This window comes from Calonectris borealis, chromosome 1 (assembly GCF_964195595.1).
Source record: "Calonectris borealis chromosome 1, bCalBor7.hap1.2, whole genome shotgun sequence".
Taxonomy (NCBI): Eukaryota; Metazoa; Chordata; class Aves; order Procellariiformes; family Procellariidae; genus Calonectris; species Calonectris borealis.
Genome location: NC_134312.1, coordinates 51056434 through 51075900, shown reverse-complemented (window position 1 = coordinate 51075900; position 19467 = coordinate 51056434). Strand labels below are relative to the sequence as shown.

Sequence of the window (19467 nt, the reverse complement as noted above, 5' to 3'; positions counted from 1 at the left end):
ACTGTGCAGGCAGAGGGACAGGTGGAAAGCTGTGCCTGAGAATATCTTAAAACCACCCTGTAAGTCTTTCACCGGAGCTGTGAGTCTCCTACAGAACACAGCAGAGGCTTGAAAAGGGCTCTTTTGGCTTTAGGAAACCCGGTCCCAAAGCAAGTCTGTGCGTATCACTGCAGAGGTGATTATTTTCACATCATTTCCAATTTGCTGATACTTTATACTGTTTCAGAGGGGAAGGGTATATTAGTATCAAGAAATCAAAGTTAATTGGAGTTTGAATTTATAGGTGCTACCCATATTTTGGATTTCGCTTTAGTATGAAGAAACTGGGTTTGACTTCTACAAAGGAGACTTGCAGTGGGCAGGAAGGAGTTTACAGAATCCTGCAGAACACAGGATCTGTCTTGCGGCTATCATGACCCTATTTGTATGTTAAATGTTAAATCAATTCACCCGCGTAAATTCATCCTCACAACAGGTTACAGCAGTTATCCAAGTTTACATCAGCTGCAGTCTGGCCAAGGAAGGAGGCTCATATCAGCTCAGTGGGACTACATTTTAATAAATAAAAGTATAGGAAGACAAATTTACCTGATCCAGGAAGTATTTGGTGTGATTCCAAAACATGATGGCAGTGAAACATAATGTAGGGTCATTGGTGGTGAACATTTTTTCCCATTAGCCTGTATACATATACTTTTGGCCTCTTTACGTGTTGGTGGGAGAGCAAATGTCATTTGTGTATCGTTTAGCACATTTCTAACTTTAATGCTGGAGGAGAAAGAAAACAGTCAGATGCTGAAACACAGATGCCACTATGCCACTCATTGGTGTTACTACACAAAGGCTATAACCTTAAGCAAAGGATGGGGAGAGAAGAGGAATGAATCTCTCTTTGAGCTGCCAGATGGAGGTGGAAAGAGAGAGCAGGGACTTGAAAAGACAAAGTAGGGCATCTTTTGAATGAAGTTGCTATGTGTCACAATAATCACAGAAGATGGTACAGATATTGGTCTTACGGCCTTGGGATGAGGCTATGTAATGCAATGTGTGATTTTGCTGTGTAAACTGTGTACTTTGCTGTGTATTTCTCTGCGCTACCAACACATTAGCTAGTCAAGAATGAGAATCTTCAGTTTCCTTTTCTTTCTTCTTTTTTTCTCTCTTCCCCCCCTCCTTTCTCCCTTTCTTTCCTTCCTCCCTTTCTCTACTTCCTCTATGTCTCTACTTCCTCTCTCTCCCTCTTTCCCCTTTCTCCATCCTTCTCTCCTTTTGTTTTCTGTCCCCAAGGAATTCATGGTTGAACTGAAAATTGAACTGTACCATGTGAATACTTTTTCAAGTGCTAGCTATGTAAAATGGGCTTGGTAATCACAGGCAGCCATTGTAGCTGCACCTGAAAATGACTGATTCAGAATAAGATAGCCTAATTATCTAGGGGGTTACACTCTGCAATCATCAACAGAGAAGAGTACACGCTGTTGCATGAGATGCCCTTCCCTGGCATGGTGTCTGTGCTTTCACAAGCAGAATCCTAGAATATATGGAGGATATTTTGAAGCAGAGGAGAATCAAACAAAATCTGAGGCTTTCCTGTGACCTAACTTCTTGTTGCCTGCTGCAAGGCACAGAATGCCACTGGTACAAAACAGCCATAACTACTGCTGAGAGCTGCCCACCTACTCACCCATCCTTTGTATTGTACCCAAACACCAAATTCATTTCCAACCTTCAGGAATTTAAAGTGGAAGTATAACTAAAGGAGTGCAGAGCATCCCTGCCTCTGCTGAGGAGGGGCCCATGACAACTGTTCACACAGTTTTTTTGCTAGGGCAAAATGGGTATAATTTTCACTATGCAAAGTAAACAGTGTTATTTTTCAGAGCTTAACTCACATGTCTGGTTTACAGCCAGTGACTCCAGTCAGTATCAGTTTAATGCCTGATGCACGTGTAAAGTTTTCTCCTTTGACTGTTATTTCACTTTTGCCTAATGTAGAAATCCACAAAGGTTCAATGGAATGAATGCTGATATGCTATTAGGAAACAAAGCAAAGCAAAATCTGGTTATAAAAAGGGCAGGCAGTTAAACAACAGCTGCAAAAACCACCACCACTCAGGAATGTGGGTTTTATAGCACTGGGGTACATTTTTCTTATTAATTTCAAATCTTGTTAAGCTTGATCCTGGGAAGTACTGTCAATCACAACTTATTTATAAGCCAACTATTTTTACCTACATATTTTATATTTCGATTTAGCTCATAACAAAGTTGCCCAAAGGAATCACCATCTGACATACTGGAAGGTAAGTATCACAAAAACCCAGCTTGAAATGATACACTTTGTGTGACCATTGAAGAACTAAGAAACAACGCAAGACAAAACCCATAGTGCTGTCACTATGAGAGATCAGAGAAACAAATGAAGGCATCTCTCAAGACCTGAAAAGGGGAAGCAGGGTCAAATCCTAGAATGAAAAGTCAAGAAAGAGCCCCAGAATTAGCTTTACTAGAAAGTTTTTTCAAAGTCATACATAGAGCTAAAGGTACAACACAAATGTGGGGATTTTTTGGTATCCCATTTTGATGCTAAGAAGTTTACAAATCTATTTTCCAGCGTTTAAGAATAATCCTCGTTTGCTCTGATGCTGTCACAGTCTTGCAGAAATGTGGCCAATTTTTAAACTGTGCTTTTCTTTGTGTGTCTTTGTATTTACTTATTCTAACTTACTAACACTACCAAGCAAGAAGAGAGATTTTTTCCCTAGTGTATTTACTTGATACATTTGACAGCATCTCATGTTTAATCAGTTTTGCTGCTTCCCCAGTTTTGTAATCACACAGACGACAAACTGAAAACATTCAAAAAACCAGGAAAAAACACATGTAAAACCACAACTGTTTGGGACCTTCTCAGGCAAATGATTTCTAGCGTGCTTTTAGACTGCCTATAATACCAGTTTAAAGTGAGTTTTTAGAGTATTGTGATTATCCTGATTTCTGCTGTGCACCTGTGGACACAATCCACTGGGCAGTTCAGCCTTCCCGACTCTAAGAAGGGTGTTGGTGCAAAACCTCTAGGAAAGTCCTTGCCACAGGGTTTTTCTCCCCGCTGATCTTTTCATCTACCCAGAGCAGCACCACGCCTTCGGGCTGGTGGCCTGAGGGGACCACCGGGGTCACATTGCCATCCACTGCAAACACAGCATTTGCCCATTTCAGAAAGGTCCCCGGCACGTTGTCCCCACATGCTACCATGGCTCGCTGAACGCCGGAGCGCTCCGGAGCAAATGTGAGACCTGTCACAACTGATCGAAAGCTGCGACTTGACCTTAGGAAAGGGCAAGAAGGTGCAAAGGCTGGGGCCAGAGGGCCTGCAAAAGGGCCTCCAAGATGACCTCTGGTATGGATAATGGAGGAGGGCAAAGGAAACCCCTGACAAACAGCCTGAGGGGGAAAATTCACTCCCACCCTGACCTGGGGATCAATTTAACCCTTAGTATGCAAGCAGGACAACTGAAGAAATCTGAGAGATTAAAGCCAGCGAAGCATCAGTGCTTTTCTCCACCCGCGTCCCATCCCTCTGCTTGTGCCCAGCCTCCAGCGCACTACAGAGAGTCAATATCCTCGCACAAATCCAGAAGCCAAATACCACAGAAAGGAGTAAAACGCTGCTTCGGGGCTCTCGCTGGTAACCAGCAGGGAGCCCTAAGCACAGGAATAACACAGTGTAACACAAAGACACGGAGATCTCCCAGATCTGTGAGCCCCGGTGAGGGAAGCGCCAGGCATCCCCTGCCCAGGGGTGCGGCAGGACGCTGCGGCGCTTCACGGCTCCCGCTGGTCTCTCTGCCAGGCACCGCACACCATGGGGTGCCTCAGCTTAGCTTGCCTTGTTTCTTCCCTGACACCAAGAAGAAATCGCAGGAAGAATGGTTCACTCTGGAAGTTTCAGTCCCCCCGAAATCGTGCCTTCCCTGTGGCTACACGATATGGACTCCCTCACCGCGTCCTGCCTTGGACTCATGGCGTCAGCGCAGTCACTCGCAGCGCTGAGGCAAGCTGGCCTTGGTTATTCAAGAGCCTACTTCCCGGCCTGACCGCCATGGTCCGCAGCACTTTCTTCAGCAGCAAACGAAACTGTGAATTTCCTCACTGAATGCGGGAGGGACCAAGCGGTGCTCGTTTCCCCAGCGCCAGAGAGCCACTGACCTTCCAGTTGCTGCGTGGCAGGGGGAGAGACGCTCGGCAGCAAGAGGGAAGGGAGACAGCAGAGAGGCAGAAGGATATTTATAAAAATCACTAGTTGTGAGGCACGTGATGGAAGCAGTGTAAACATGCAGAGAGACATACAGAAAGCGTGCGCCAGGTCCTCAGGTAATGTAAATCAGCACAGCCCTGTCAACTTCAATAGAGCTCCACATTTCTCAGCTGCAGCCCCCCCACCCCGTCCCCTGGACAGCCTAACGCTTCCCTGGGGCTGTGTAAACAGTGGCAGCCACATCCTCAGAGGTGTGCTTAGCATGGCTGCAGGTCGCAGCGAGATATCTGGCAGGAGCCCAGGTTAAGCAGCCTCTGCCACCCCGGGGGAGCTCGTCCCGGCTCTGGCACAGCCCCTCCTGCGGTGCTAGCACGGGGCCCCGAGGCCACGCGAAGAACTGCATCGGGGAACTGGCTCAGATGAAAAATAACCTGCTGAAAGACAACGGTTATTCCCAGCCAAATCAGTTCCCCAGCCAAGCGTACTCGTGCAACCGCTCCAACTGCTGCTCTGGCGCAGGGAGGGGGAAGGTGCATGCATGGAAACCAGCAGCTGGAGACAGGAGGAGGGCTGGGGCTGCCACTGAAAAAAAAAGTATATTAATCTAAATGCTCGGCTGGGGTTGTGGGAAAACACAAATCCTCTTTCTCAGCTCTCCAGTATGTTCTCCTTAAAGCACTAGCAGTCAAAGGAGAGCAGGATTTCAAATGCAATTTCAAGCCCTCTGAATGGATCAATCACTTCTAAATAAACATCTGCCTTTGGACTGCCTCTAGTGCTTTCACTGCCTTGTCCATCACTGTCTTTCCAAAATAAGGCATGTGGAAGAAAGCCATCTCCCAGGCAATTCCAACTATTTACCAATGTCAAATTAATGCACTTGGAAGCAGAGCAAAGAAGAATTTCTTCTGTTCTTTCACCAGCCGTAATGCTTTATATGCAGACCAAATCCAGAATATTAATGCTCAGAAGCACAAGTATTACAACCCCACTCGTTTCTGTGAAAAACAAAATGGATTTTGTGATTTTGTTTAAGAAACCTCAGCTGAACAGCTGAGAGGTACCTGAAAGAGGTAATTCCTGTCTTCACAGGTGAAAGTTTGGGTAGTTCTAACGAAACATTTAGAGTTAAGAACACAGTTGCTATTTATACTAACCACGTTATCACTCACAGAAAAGCAGAAACCAAAAAGTGGAGGCAGCAAATCTCTATGTACTTACTCATCAGTCAAATTTCTCTTCACTACTCATTTCTTTCCTAACACCTGCATGTCATAAGCAACCACTGATGACAAGATCGCTCAGTTTTATGAGAAAACAAAACCATTTTGGCACCATAAAGAATGAAGGGATAACCTCGTGGTTAAAGGGCTGGCCTACGAAGCAAATCGTATAGCCTGTATGCTCACATACACTCTATACGATTTCAATAGAGAACTCAACAACCAGATTCAGAAGGTACTTTGGCACCAGCAACACTCCTTCCTTTCCAGTGACCAGCTTGAGTGGGATGGATGGAGAGTAGCTCCATCTCCAGTTTTGTCTACAGCCTGGAAGCAAGGAAAATTTTTCTGTAAGTGTGAACGAGGGATTTACTAACACCCAGGGATTTCAGTTCCTGGATGCATCCTCTAGTCACTGGTCTGTTATGCAGAAACTGGGTGGCACGTCCTCCCCTTCCTTCTGCTCCTCTGGCAGCTACATTTCAGGAAAAGCTGTGATCTGGCTGCATAAAATGAGGAAGAGGTTTGAGACTCTGAAACCTAGTTTCACAGAGCTGTCTGTGACAGCAGAACTCAAACATGCATTTAAGTCTAGGTAAGAGATTAAGTCCGAAATGTCCTCCTTTGGTTTTTTTTGTTGTTGGTCAGCTTACACAACCCAGCCCTCAGCACGCTGGCTCCTGTGGATTGCCTAAATACAGCATACAGGGACTTTGGCATTTAAAGCAGTATTGTAAATACTGCATCTAGAGGTAGGCACATGACTATTGCAGTGTTCACTGTCTCAATGCCTGGATCTGAAAAGCACTAGGAAAAAACAGTATCGATCCAAGTTCTGCATTACCTTTCTATGTAACCAACTGACTGCCTCCTCATCTGTATCTCTATTCTTCCTGCAAAGTGCTCTCATTTTAAATAAATTTCTCCCTCAACACACAGAACATCAATAATGCTGATCTTAAAATGCTAACTAACCTCTGTTTTCTGCGCAGTGGTGATCCCCTTGGAAGCAGTTGCATTACAACTATCCTGAAAAAAAATCAGCATGTCAGGACAAGGAAGAGACAGATTGCTGCTCAGATGTAAAAAATACAAGGAAAAGGCATCACAGGGGATTCCAGTCCTCCCCAACAAACTTCACCTGGCAGGTGGTGGCAGGAGAGACACGCATCCATTTGCAGCTGGCACACTCACCCTTGTGTATACATCGTGAGCAGCTGGTAACACAGAAAACAGAGTTTTTGTAAGACACAGGAACTCAATCTAGATTCAGCCATGAATGTGAAATTTCAAGTGACAGAAAAAAGCACAAACCCAAGAGAACAACCTGGCAAACATGTAATGAAATGCGTAAAACATATAACCTGCATTTACCCTCCAAGCCTATTGTTCTGTTGTGCTTATTCCGAGGACAAATTTAGTATGAAATACAATCTGTGCTGAGATGCTGAGAGTCATAAATTTCCAAAAAGCATGAAGCAGACGGAACACTTTGGGTTTCATTTTGCTGTGGTTTTCTCCAGTATGTAAGTGGCCAAATAGTACTTTTTAACCAGAAAAGGGCAGAAAACCATCACTGATTCTTTCACAGCTTGCCTGAACTTCTGTTCTGTGTGTATAGTGCTAGCAAGTATTGCTAGTTTGCTATTGCCTTCCCCTAGCAAAAAATATGCCTGTTGGAGACTAGTTTGTCCCTGTCTTGCTTTGCGATGCATCTATCAGCATGGAGGAGAGCCAAGAGCAGCACAGGCCCTCTCCACGCATGCTGAGAAATGCTCTGATTTAGAGAAAGACAGTTCCTTCCCTGTGTTGCTCCAGGCACAGGGAAGTGATGTGCCACTTCCCAAAAAGCAGGAGTTCAATTTCACCCCAGGTGCCTATGAATTAGCCTCTTTGTACAGGGGAGCTGTACATATGCTGTAGGTAACTGAACGGGACCACTGTAGTTACCTACAGCATATGTTAGCCAGATCTTTCTAAGTTTTAACAACCGCATATCATAAAGGGTTAGGCCACGTGCTGGGCACAAACGCTTTCTACTGCAAGCTCTCAACAAAGAGTGTGGCTCTGAAAAATAATATGTACAGAACAATAGGTATTCATTATTCCTATTAGCAGATTAGATATTACTTTCTCGTTTAATTGTATTCATGTTACCTATGGACCATATTTAAATTGCATCTGGCTCTGTTAAAAAAACAGCTCCATAAAGTGACTTTTACAGAATCTCTCGACTCCTATGATCTAGGTCTTATCCCAAGTACCAGGGGCCCACCTTTTTCACAAGGACAAAAAGGATTTTAATGTCATTGGGACATCCTTTATTATCTCTTCAGGCACTTGTCATAAATTCAGTCATTGTAATGACTCTCCTACAGCTAGCTGCCAGGGTCCCATTAAATAAGAGAGTCATCACAAGAAGCAGCTTTCTAAGGACAATAAAAAAAGAGGAGAAGGAGGAATGGGCCAAGAAAATGGATTTGACTATCTTTAGCGAAATGTTATTTCCTTAATAAATACCAAAAAAAAAAAAGATCATACTTCAGTCCCCCCCCCGCACACACACACAAACACCTCAGTGAACTTCCATAAGAACCAGGCTCTTACTTTTTCAACCGAAATGTTTGTGTGATATTCCAAGAGCTTGAGGACAGCGATGCTTCGAGAACTAGACAATCTGGAAAAATGTGACTGTTAGAGATATGCTGGACATTACAAGAAATAACTGTAAAAAAATAATTGAGTTGAAAGGTCATGTGCCTTCAGCTGTTCTCTACATGGTATGCACCTTCTCTCATACATTCACTCACACTTTTGATAAAAATAACTGCATTTTGTCCTTCCATAGCACCCTTCAGCTGAGTTATTTCAAGACTTTATACACATTCATTAATTAAGCTTGATGGCAACACCGTATGACATACAAAAGTAACATTATTGTCAAGATACAGATACAATGCTACCATGGAGCAGGGGTGTAAAATCATCTCCTGAAGAGCACACAGTAGTATACTGTGGCACAGCCAGACCCTGAATTCAAGCCTTCCAACACAACACACTGTTCTAATGCAAGAGACCCCAACATACCACACTTCTCTCTCTCTCTGTCTCAGAGACTTGGTTTCAGAGTCTTCTTTTGTGATCTATGCAGTAGCAATTTTCATCCTATTTAAATCTTTTATGATTGCACGAGTCAATTTGCCATTATTTCAGCTAGCAATTACTATACCGACAATTCACTGACAGCTGTGGAATGAAAGAGTATCTTCTCCCACGAGCAGAATACCACATTGAAAAATACAGTTAGATACATACCACTTAAGCCATGGTCCCTTTCATCTGCGTGCCTGCAGATGTGTACGTCTATGAAATGAATGACTGTCTGAGATCAAATGAAACCCATGTGTGCAGACTTTTCTGGCTTCTCTATGCTAGGAAGTAGATAGCTTTTTAATCTGGGAAAGTTACACAGATTTAAAGTATACCTACCTTGCAAAGGTAGAGAAAGCTTTGTCTTTATCACAGGCTGGCTTGTTCAGATGAAAACCAGCTTTGGCTACATCTACATTGTTAGATCAGAAGTATCTCCTAGCTCCACACGTCAGCATGGCACTTGGGTGCTCACTGCACAGGTCACCTGCACTGGTTAGAAACAACCCCTGGGACTGTTCCTATGCTTAAATACCTTACTAAACGGATAGCAAAGAGTCTGATTTTTAAAGGTGTTTTAATGCTTGAAGATGTGGATGAGCACACATAGATGTTCTGAAATCCTTCACCAAGCACCTATTTGCATCTCCAGAAATCTACGTATCTGCAGTAATCTGATATGTTGGGCACAAAATTGCCTAAATCACTTGCCTAGGTCATTGTATGAGAAGGGTCTCAAGCCATGAGCTACTGAAAAATAGTATTTTACTAGGAGTAGTAAGTAAAAGTAAGGAATTTACCTGCTTCTGGCAGAGCTTGTCTTCTCTCTTAAGTTTGTACAAATACTTCAAAAACAACACTGTCAAATATAGTTTCCTGATTTTGTCTGTGTTGAAATTAATGGAACCTATTATTTTCTGTATGGCCTGGGCTGACCTTTCAAAATGCATCAGACTGCACTGAGTAGGAGGTATTTTCAAAATGTTCTTTTCCAGAAATGATGCCTGAAGGAGTTTTGCAAGTGCATCTTCTTGTGAGACTGAGGTCACTTTACACGAGGTACCATAAATAGTCAATATAACTTCCACACTTGCATTATCCACTAATACATCTCAGCTCGTAAGAGCATGTGAGTGGCAGTAATACTGGTGGGCACAAGCTAAGCTCACAGCCTTCTAGTTAACACTGTCAAAGGGCTCATCTTTGGCACAAAGCGCAGGCAAGGCAAGCTGGCTTCCGTAACACTATAGTCTGAAAACCTGCTAATGGAGTAAGAGAAAGCCTTAGTCCTAGAAGAGAGTACAAAACAATGTACTCAATAATTATAAGAAAACATGGCCTTTGGGACGGGGTCAATAAAGGACTTTTTTTTTTCTCTAATGCCTTTGCCCCTCTTAAAAATCCACTAATAGTGTTTACTAAAGACAGCTTAATAGACCACAATATTCACGGATATCACCCTAGTTGTCACCTGCTAGTGACAAAGTCTTTTCTTCTCGATTCCCAAATCAATATTGGACAGGAACTTGACACAACAGTTGTATGATGCCAGAGGAGCTTTCCCCATACAAAGGCCATAGGGTGAGCTCCTGAGATCCCAATATTCCAAGGAACCTCCTTCAGGGGCAAGGGTCCCCGAGAGAGAGAGCTCTTTGCAGCACTGAGCTCTTCAGAACTAAAGGTCATTGTAAGTGCTGGTTAACATTTCATTCCTCTTTCTACACAAAGGTATTATAAGAGAAGCAGATTCATGCAGAGTATTACATGTCTTTTGGGCTATATTATCTAGGAAAAGATAAAGGCAGGCATTTATCTGAATTTTCTGTTTCCTCTTCAAGTCACTTAAGAGCACATGGTATCCTTGAACTTGCTATCTTCGTCCCTCAGTTTAGATTAAAACTCTCTTTTGTATTCTAACATAAGCAACTTTAAAAAGGTGCAAGGTCAACCTGTATTAAAAAAGCTTTGTGCTTCTATACAGATCCTTGAAGCAATGGAAGGGGAACGTTTTCCTCCTATTAGTCAAATAAGACTCTGCTGTGGATTATCATCTGATCTTTGAAACCAAAGCCTAGGGAACAGCTCGAAAGTCTAGACATTTACCACCTCATTCTAAAACTTGTAGTTGCCCATTAGATGCACAAAACAGATCACGTGCATCATGCGTCCAATACAAATGGCTCAGTCTCTAATTCTGAGAACTACTGGTGAACAAAGCAGTGTAAGAATTATTGCAAAATGATTCAACCAATAATTCAGAAAGATGAATGAAATCAAGTCAAAAAGATATACCAGCCTGAAACATGTATTTTTCTGCTAATCCCCTACATGGGACAATCACTTTCTCACGAGTGTCTAAGTTAGGTTGAAACAGTTAATTGAATGTTAAGATTATTTATTGTACAGACATCCATAGTGAGATTCTCCTCTTATTTATGCTAGTACAGTTTCTTGCAAAAACAAATTCTGTTTGCAGATGAGAGAGGGGTTAAAATGGGTTAATTTGTCAAGGCAGAGCACTGGACCAACACTGCTTCCATAGCTCCAACCAGCTTGATTGTCATTGCAGCTATCTTAAGTTTCCTTAAGAAAAGGAAAGTGATTAATGGCACCATGTAAATATACTCCTAATGCTAAAACACTGCACTGCTATAGGCTGAACTGAAGAAGCTGCTTCTAGCCATAGGTTAACATGTTTTATTACTTCTAGAAAGGATTCCATATTAACAAATCTTTAATTATCAATAATAGTGTGAGTATACTCAAATCACAAAACATGAATTATTTTTTTCAACGACATTTAATAAAAAACATTACCTACTCGCGCACTCCTTAGGCCTGTATTTATGCTCAGTTCTCCTCAGTAATAAAGGACAGTGAATAAGCATTAAATACATGTAATAGTAGAACATACCATTGTCAGTTATCACCAGAGTGGTTAGATTGCAGAAACAGGATGAGTTTTTCAGCACTACATTTTCATAAAATATTTCAACCGGTTTTACAATTTTTATCATACAGGAAGTAAGGATTTTGCTTACACTTGCAGCCACAGCAACCTATAAAACAATAAAAACAAGAACACAACAGATTTCTTGTAATACTTGTTAAGTCATCACCTTGTCTTTACAGAAAACTACAAACTATGAAATGTAAAAAACGAAAATTTTTGTGGCAGAAGCAGACAATTCACTAGGTAGCCTCTCAAAGGAGAGGGCCTCTCCCAACTGAAACAGCAATACAGAAAGAGTCCTGAAAGCAACAGCATTGCTTACTTCCAGAAGTTAAATGGATCAGTAAGGTATGTTAGGGGAGCAATCTGGAATAATTTTGCATTTTAAAACAAGAATTTTGCTATAACAGTGTATATGCTGTTATAGTCCTTTAAAAATATTTGAGCAAGAATGTACAAATCCTCACAGAGAGACAACGTTTGCATCTGTAATCAAAGTGCACTTAATTATGAATTCTTGTAATGAATTATCCTTTGTTTCTGGCTGAGAGCACTTTACAAATATGATCACATTAGTGCATTCAATCAGGAAACCAGAAACAATAGCATGCAGATTAAGTGGCCAGTCACAATACTTGATAATCAAATACTCAAGGCTGTGTGTGCTGTGAACAGATACTGAGTAAATACTAATATCAAACACTTAAAGATGCATTTGTGTTAGCATATGTGTCCCAGTGAATGTTTTGTAACTTGTTACAAAACTCAGAACTTACATAATGCACTTGATATATAGTCACTGGAAATATTAAAATAGCTGATAAACTGATATAACGGAACGTTGCCTTTGTCAGCATAGTGAATTTTTGACTCAACATCATGAAGTATAGCTTCAGGATACATTTTATAGGAGAGGAAAAGAACATCTATCTGATTGACACATTCAACTTACTGGGATTTCCAATACATTTGCCAATTGTTGAAATAAGAGGGACTAATATATGGAACATGGTGACAAAAGAAAGGAAGCTGTAATAAGCGACAAAATGACACATTTTAAGTCACAATAAACAAACACGCATAAAACTGGGTGTACATACCTGATTTTTGGCAGGGAAACTTAGCAGGATTTTCAGATCTTTATCAGGTGCATGTGTAATGTTATACCAACCCTTTATGCTGTTTGAACGTGTACAATTTTCTTTTAATGTGCACCTAAAAGTATACATAAAATTACACTAGCCTCCTTATCGTGGCTTTGACTTCAGACACTGTACTTCAACTTATTTAATGTTATTGATTTTTTACAGGAACACTATTAATTTTTTACAGGAATATGGTCATAACTGCAAAAAGCTTCAGGAAAACAATCAGTAAAATCTTCTGCTTATCAAAGTAAATTACAATGCATTGATATATGCTCTAGGGTCCTGATTAAGTCAATGGGACTCAAGCAAATATTAGATGCTTGGCCAGTAACAGTGGACTTGGTAGCCTAGGATGAAATTCATCACCTCCAACTTGATTGCTCCATTGTACAGTTCTAGAGAGTTGTTCCCTCTACACTCAATGGGGAGAAATATGCTCTTTCAGGGTGCAATTTACCTAACTTATTTTAGACATTCATACAAAAGTGAAATTAATCACCCTATAGAAGCTGCTCTTTCTCTCCAAAGAGTATAAGAGGAGATGGGGGTGAAGCTCAGATGTAGAGCTATGCTACAAATGGGTATAGCTGATGAGATACATCCTCCTTCCTAATCTCCTCTGTCGCCCACTGATGTGAATGGTAATCTTTCCCTTTTATGTCAGTGCACTTGGTTAAAAACAATGGGTTTGAAAAGCTAGTTCAAAATAGATTTCTCTGTCTTCAAGAATAAAATCAATTTCAGAAGTAGGATGGCACAAAGTAAATAAAAACGTTATAGATGCCAAACTGTAGGAAACAGAAACTACACAACAGAAAATTAAGGAAGAATGAGGAAAAACTGTACTACAAGTACTACAAAGATTACTATTAAAAACGTGATAAGAAAACGAGAACATAGGCATACAAATTAGATGGACAATCACTGAGTTTGAAAGGTGAATCCTTAAAATACTGTCTGCTGTGAACAGTTAATGAACAACCCATAGATTAACTCCAAGTAATTTCATATAGCTAGCAATTAAAGACAAGTGCTAACTGCATATATCTTAATATTTTAATATTAAGACTGAGTATTTATAAATAAATGTAACATGTGATATTGTTTTAATAATACTACTTTTCTACCAAACATAGAAGCATGTATAGCTTCAATCATGTGATCAGTGACATGTGCCTTAATGAACTATTCCTTCGCTAAAAACCAGAAATGAGTACATACTTGCAAAGCATGGGCCTTTTTCATGACGAGCTCACTGTATAAATGTATTTCACAAACAAGGTGTTTTCTCTCCAGAAGGAATAACACAAGAATGACTTGCAAGAAAAATATCCACCACTTTCCAAAATGCCCGAAATAACCCCATAAACCATAGAAACTATAAAGCCATCTTCTCTGTAGATCAAGACGTTGGCAACTGGAATGCAGTTGAGCACTAGGTCACTTCCTTTGTGGTCTAACTCAGGAAACTGAGTTCCTGCTGCACAAGAACCTAGTGGGGCTTTGCATCTGAATACATTCAGATCATAACTATACTGCAAGGAATTGGGACTACGCCTGACATATTTCAAACTGTCTGAACTAGGCCAAATTTCAGCCTCATTTATATCTCTCTTCACCTTACTGAGATCACGAAGGTCCATTAGCACCACAGTTTTAGAACCACAGGGATGGGTTCTGTCATCAACAGAAGTGCATAAACCAGATGCTCAGATATGTACGGGTAGATAACTCTCACTGGCAATGATGCATGGGAGAGAGACATCCTATATTTTCTGACAGGCTGAGGATGTTGCAGACACAAGGCAACACACTTGCAATACTTGGCAGTAAATAAGTGTATGCATTTCAGTGACATTAATATTAAAATATTAAAAAAGAAAACTGTTTATAAAGCTGAATATTTAAAACTGTCCTAGGACAAAGTTATTTGCCTTCTTAGACTGCTTGAGGAACACAAGCAGAGAACTTGTTTCCCTCATCTACAATGAAGAATCCAAGAGTTTAATGGCAAAAAAAAATAACGGGTCACGCTTGTCTTCATGCCAGGAAAAATGTGTCTTTTGTTGCTCTAAAAGCTGACCTTTAACATTCAAACAATGTGCTATGGAGAACGGTCACTTTGTAGGAAGCACTCGCAAAGGGGGAGGTGAGCATCTGATGCCCCTCAGCGTAAATTCTCACAATTGCCCTGCACCAGCCAAGAGTAATATGCATTCCACTCACCTAAAGATGAGACTATTTTGTTAAATCCCTATTTTCAGACAATTGATATTGTTTGCAAGCACATTGGAATGAATATAACAGATAAATATTATTTGTGAACCACATGGTTCTGAAAACTAACATACAGACTCAGACAACCACTAAGTCTGGCTTCCTTGGAAAAGCGGACTGGACTGGACCCTATACAAGTGTGAAGGTGTAAGGTTTGAAACCCTAGGATCAGATTTCAGACATGCATAGATATGTGTACAGAGAAAAGCAAAGTCCAGATTTTTTTTAATCTTTCATAGCAAGATAGTTCTTTATACTACTAAAGATTCCTCTTCACAACTGGAATAGAGTTCCTCTTATTTCATTATGGTAATACGATACCTATGCATACCAGTTCATTCATATTTACTTAAGTCTCTGCTTCACTAACCTTGTATTAACTACAGATCCTACTGAGTTTGCCCTCTCTGCCTGGCTAAAGCATGCTGATTTCCTCATGGAATGAGAGCATGGTTTCAGAGAAAGTTTTGGCTTCCTTTTCCAAGGTACCAGCCCCTGAATGAAGTCCACACATCATACACACTGACCAAATTCAGAAGTAAGTCTGGTCATGCCAGATAACTAAGACATATTGTGTTATTTCCATATGGAAAATACATGTAAAACATCAGGGCCTTGTATTGGAATGATTTCAGCATACTTCGGGTAAATCTGATTCATCTGTAGAAAATCCATAAACATTAAGAGAAATCACAGAATGCTATGACTAATCGTTTTGAATGATTGTAAGTGAAAAGGAGAATTTATACATTTGTCCGTATGGAAGAAAGAGTAGAAACAGGAACAGCAGAAACATTTTGTTTCATTTTGTTTTCACTTGCAATAAGACGTGCAGATTTTTTCATCAAAATACTGGATTTGAGTTCACACTATCGTTAAAACGAAGCACTGCTGGTCAGTTTTATTTAAAAAATGGAGTGCATATTTAATATAAAATTTATTTCCCAATAAGAGTATAAAACATATCATCAATCTCAAAATTATTATGGAATACATTGCTTTAGTGGATATGTATGGACTTTGATTAAAATACTGGCTAAAACCATGACTTCCTCTTTTTCTAAAGCTTCACTCAGAGCTCTCTCTTCACAAAACCAAAAATTTAATGATACTAAGTGCTTAACAGTGAAAAATTATGTGGGTGTTGAACGGGATTCGTATTATAGTAATTCATTTTTTCTCCAAAAGAGTAAATTGTTTCTGTTTCAACCAGATGGAAACTTTTGGTGATTCCCCTCATAAACGGGGGATTTACTGACTAATAACTGTTATTCGCAAACTTTTTATAAGGTAACTAAAAGCCTGAAAAGCTTAGCACTGCCGCATATACAGTTTCTAACAAGGTAGCAAAAGAGAATTTGAAGAAAACACATTACAGAATAAACACCTACCTACTCTCTTCTAATAACTACCTTTGCAAACACAAAGTAGCAGGTCTTCTGCAAAATCACCTTAACATTGAAACAAACCAAAATGGGTAGTATCAACGTTCTAAAAGAATGCTACTAGTGGAATTCCTCAAAAATCAATCTTATAACCACTTTTGTTTAATGTTTTAATCATTGATGAACTGGCATAAAAGAAGGTTTACACCGTCCACATCTGCTGATGATACAAATCATGCAGAGGAAGATGAGAATATCACACAGGAAAACTCGGATAACCTTGAAATGAGATGACATTTAAAAGCATAAAGTACAAGAACATGTACCTAGAGCAATAAAAATCTCACAATCCATATGTGTTATAGACTGGAAACTCATCAGTTGGAAAGAAAACAAAGAAAGGGAAGGACCTGGGGGCATTATTTGATCATGGATGATTGTGGCCCTCCAATGTGATGCTGTCATGAAAAAGACGTTTGTGATCCCAGGACACGCCAAGTAAGGTAGCTTCCTGGACAGACTGATTAAACACCATTGAGCAAGGCACAGCTGACGTCTCTTCTGGAATACTGCGACAGTCCTGGCCATCCGTATTTTAAAAGGATGCATAAACTTCACAGAAGTGCTACTGGAATGGAGTTAAGAAAGGAGTGTCTTATGTGAGAGAATCTTAGTGAAGTTAGCTGTCTTAGCACACCAAAATGAAAGTGAAAAAAGAGACTGCTTTCACAAAAACATTGAGGAATAATTGGGCGGGGGGGGGGGGGAACCTATTTAAGCCAAGGCGATGTGAGCACAAGAACAAATGAGTATAACCTGCCCATGAACACACATGTGATGAAAATGAGCAGACAGATTTTAACCAGGAGAAAAATGAGACTCTCAGCCACACAACCAGGGCAGGGAGGACAAAAAGTCTATATAAATTTTGGATGGTCCTTGATTAGTTTATGAGTAGGTTTACATGATGTGGTTGTTTGCAATTGCCAAGACCTTCCTTGACGACCCAGGAATTTCTCCAGTTCAGGCCACAGATGTACAATAGCTTTCAAACCTGCTTCAAAGAAAGCAGCAAAACTAATAACTCAAATGTGAGGATGAAGTGTTTAAAAAGAACTCCTCCTCTGGCCTAAACCAAAGGCAGTGGTTTCAAAGCAAGGAACTATGAATACTGAAGACAATTGAGCACTTTTTCCCTGTTCTCACATGCAAGGTGCTCCCAGCTATTAAGATGCTTCAAGCACGAGTATACAATTTTATCTCTCAATCAATCTGGAAAGCAAAAACATCTGTTCTAAAATCAAAATAATTTCTTCTTCTTAGCTCAACATATATTTTATGGGTATATCTCAAAAATCTGAGGGTTAACATGGTCTTTAAAAGGTGCAGAGCTCCCTTCCACATGACAATAAAGTCTCTCACATTTATGACTACGATTGATTCCATAAAAATTCAGTAGATACAATCTTGATGCTGAATAGCCCCAAGCCAGTCAAAATGTACACTAATAATGCATTGCTTTTATATGAAAGTCTAAAATACCACAAAATACCTTAGATTCAAAGAACACCATCCACAGTAGGGATCCTTTGCAGATAAACATTCTTGCTCGGAAACGTATCTACTGCAATTTGCAACTGGTATTCTTCTCACCTAAAACCAAAGAAAACAGTAACACACTGAATTAAAATAGCCTCCATAAACAGGGAAATTGAGGGTTACCATTAAAAATCTGACAGCAGCCAAGCACGATCCCTTCAGGAAAATTTCCTTATGGACTCCCCTCTGCCAGAAGACCTTTGGATAGAAATATGCAGCCTATTTTACACAAGCTGTATTTTGCCATCAGATGATGAAACACCTCTGACAATGACAATTTGGTTCTAGTACTCAAAGGCCAGCATGGACAGATTAACGCAAGAAAGACTGATTAACATAGTGAATTATAGATAACAATAGAAAGGAGATATATTTTACAAATAATGCTCTGCTTAGCAGAACACCATTTTCCTCTCATCAGAACTGAGATTTTTAAATGATTGATGAAGGTGCATCCAAAAATGCATGCGCAAAACAAAATGCATCTGTGTTTGCATCACCATGTCAGGTTACTGTATGTACACACTCGAACAAACGCATGCAACTACTTCACATGGATGAAAATGCCATTTCAATAAGTAAATGTAGATAATTGTGGCTATATTGTATGTAGCTATACTTGTACATTCAGCTCAAATGTCATAGCCAGCCATTTTCAGAAAAGGAAAGGAAAAAGAAAAAGAGAAAGCTGATTACAAATACTGAATACAAATACAAATAATGTTATTAATAACAATGTTAATTAATAATCTTAGTAAGAAAAATATTCCTAATTCAAACCATTTTTTTACAAATTTGGAAGAATTAAAAGTTCCTATATTTTGTGAACAGCAACAAGGATACGTGGCTTTCTGCAAAACTATATTTACTGTTTTTTCCAGTCATATCTTGTAAAATTCAATTTACCTGAATGTGTGTGAGATAATAAGTTCAGAAACCAGCCAACATCAGAGACTATTAGCAAGTTAAAAAAGACAGTGTAGAAGCCTTATTTAAGCTCCAAGAGATGATCAGGGAGGGGCATTTATTCCTAAAAGCTGTTGTTCCTCTATAACAACTTGCTCTTTTACCAAAGCTAAAGAAAATTCAAGTCTTTACTTTGAATATCTACACATACTTTTGACTGGAATTTTGATTCCTTCTGCATTTGTGATAGATGGTTTATATCAGTCAGGAGTTCTCCCACCAACTTACCCACTCTCTCCGATGGCAGGCTAAAATGCTATGTTCACTGCTGGAAAAGTGATTTTATTGTAAATGAAGGTAATCGAGTGCTGGGTGAAATCCTGTCCAGCTAAGATGGACAGCCAGCCCTTATGTTTTCACTGCCATCTTCCCTGCTGCTGGCGAGACAAAGGAATTTGCCGAGTTGATGCTCAGTAGCCCTGCTGCAGGATGTGCTGCAACAACTGCACCAGCTCCTGGGAGCCACTCTCTGCTTAACATGCAGCTCTGACACGTTTGCTCACATGCA

At 40.2% G+C, this 19467-nt stretch overlaps 1 protein-coding gene across 1 annotated transcript in view; it reads right to left on the bottom strand.

Annotated features, from left to right (window-relative positions):
* PLXNC1 (plexin C1) overlaps window positions 1-19467 on the bottom strand; it is a 73232-nt gene that overhangs the window by 39189 nt on the left and 14576 nt on the right. The window contains exons 4-11 of the mRNA XM_075151202.1: window positions 17947-18047; window positions 12685-12799; window positions 11546-11690; window positions 8089-8158; window positions 6623-6698; window positions 6457-6510; window positions 1893-2032; window positions 589-768 (exon numbers count right to left, since the gene is read on the bottom strand). Of these exons, the coding sequence (XP_075007303.1) occupies window positions 589-768; window positions 1893-2032; window positions 6457-6510; window positions 6623-6698; window positions 8089-8158; window positions 11546-11690; window positions 12685-12799; window positions 17947-18047 (881 nt within the window). The remainder of the gene's footprint in view (window positions 1-588; window positions 769-1892; window positions 2033-6456; window positions 6511-6622; window positions 6699-8088; window positions 8159-11545; window positions 11691-12684; window positions 12800-17946; window positions 18048-19467) is intronic.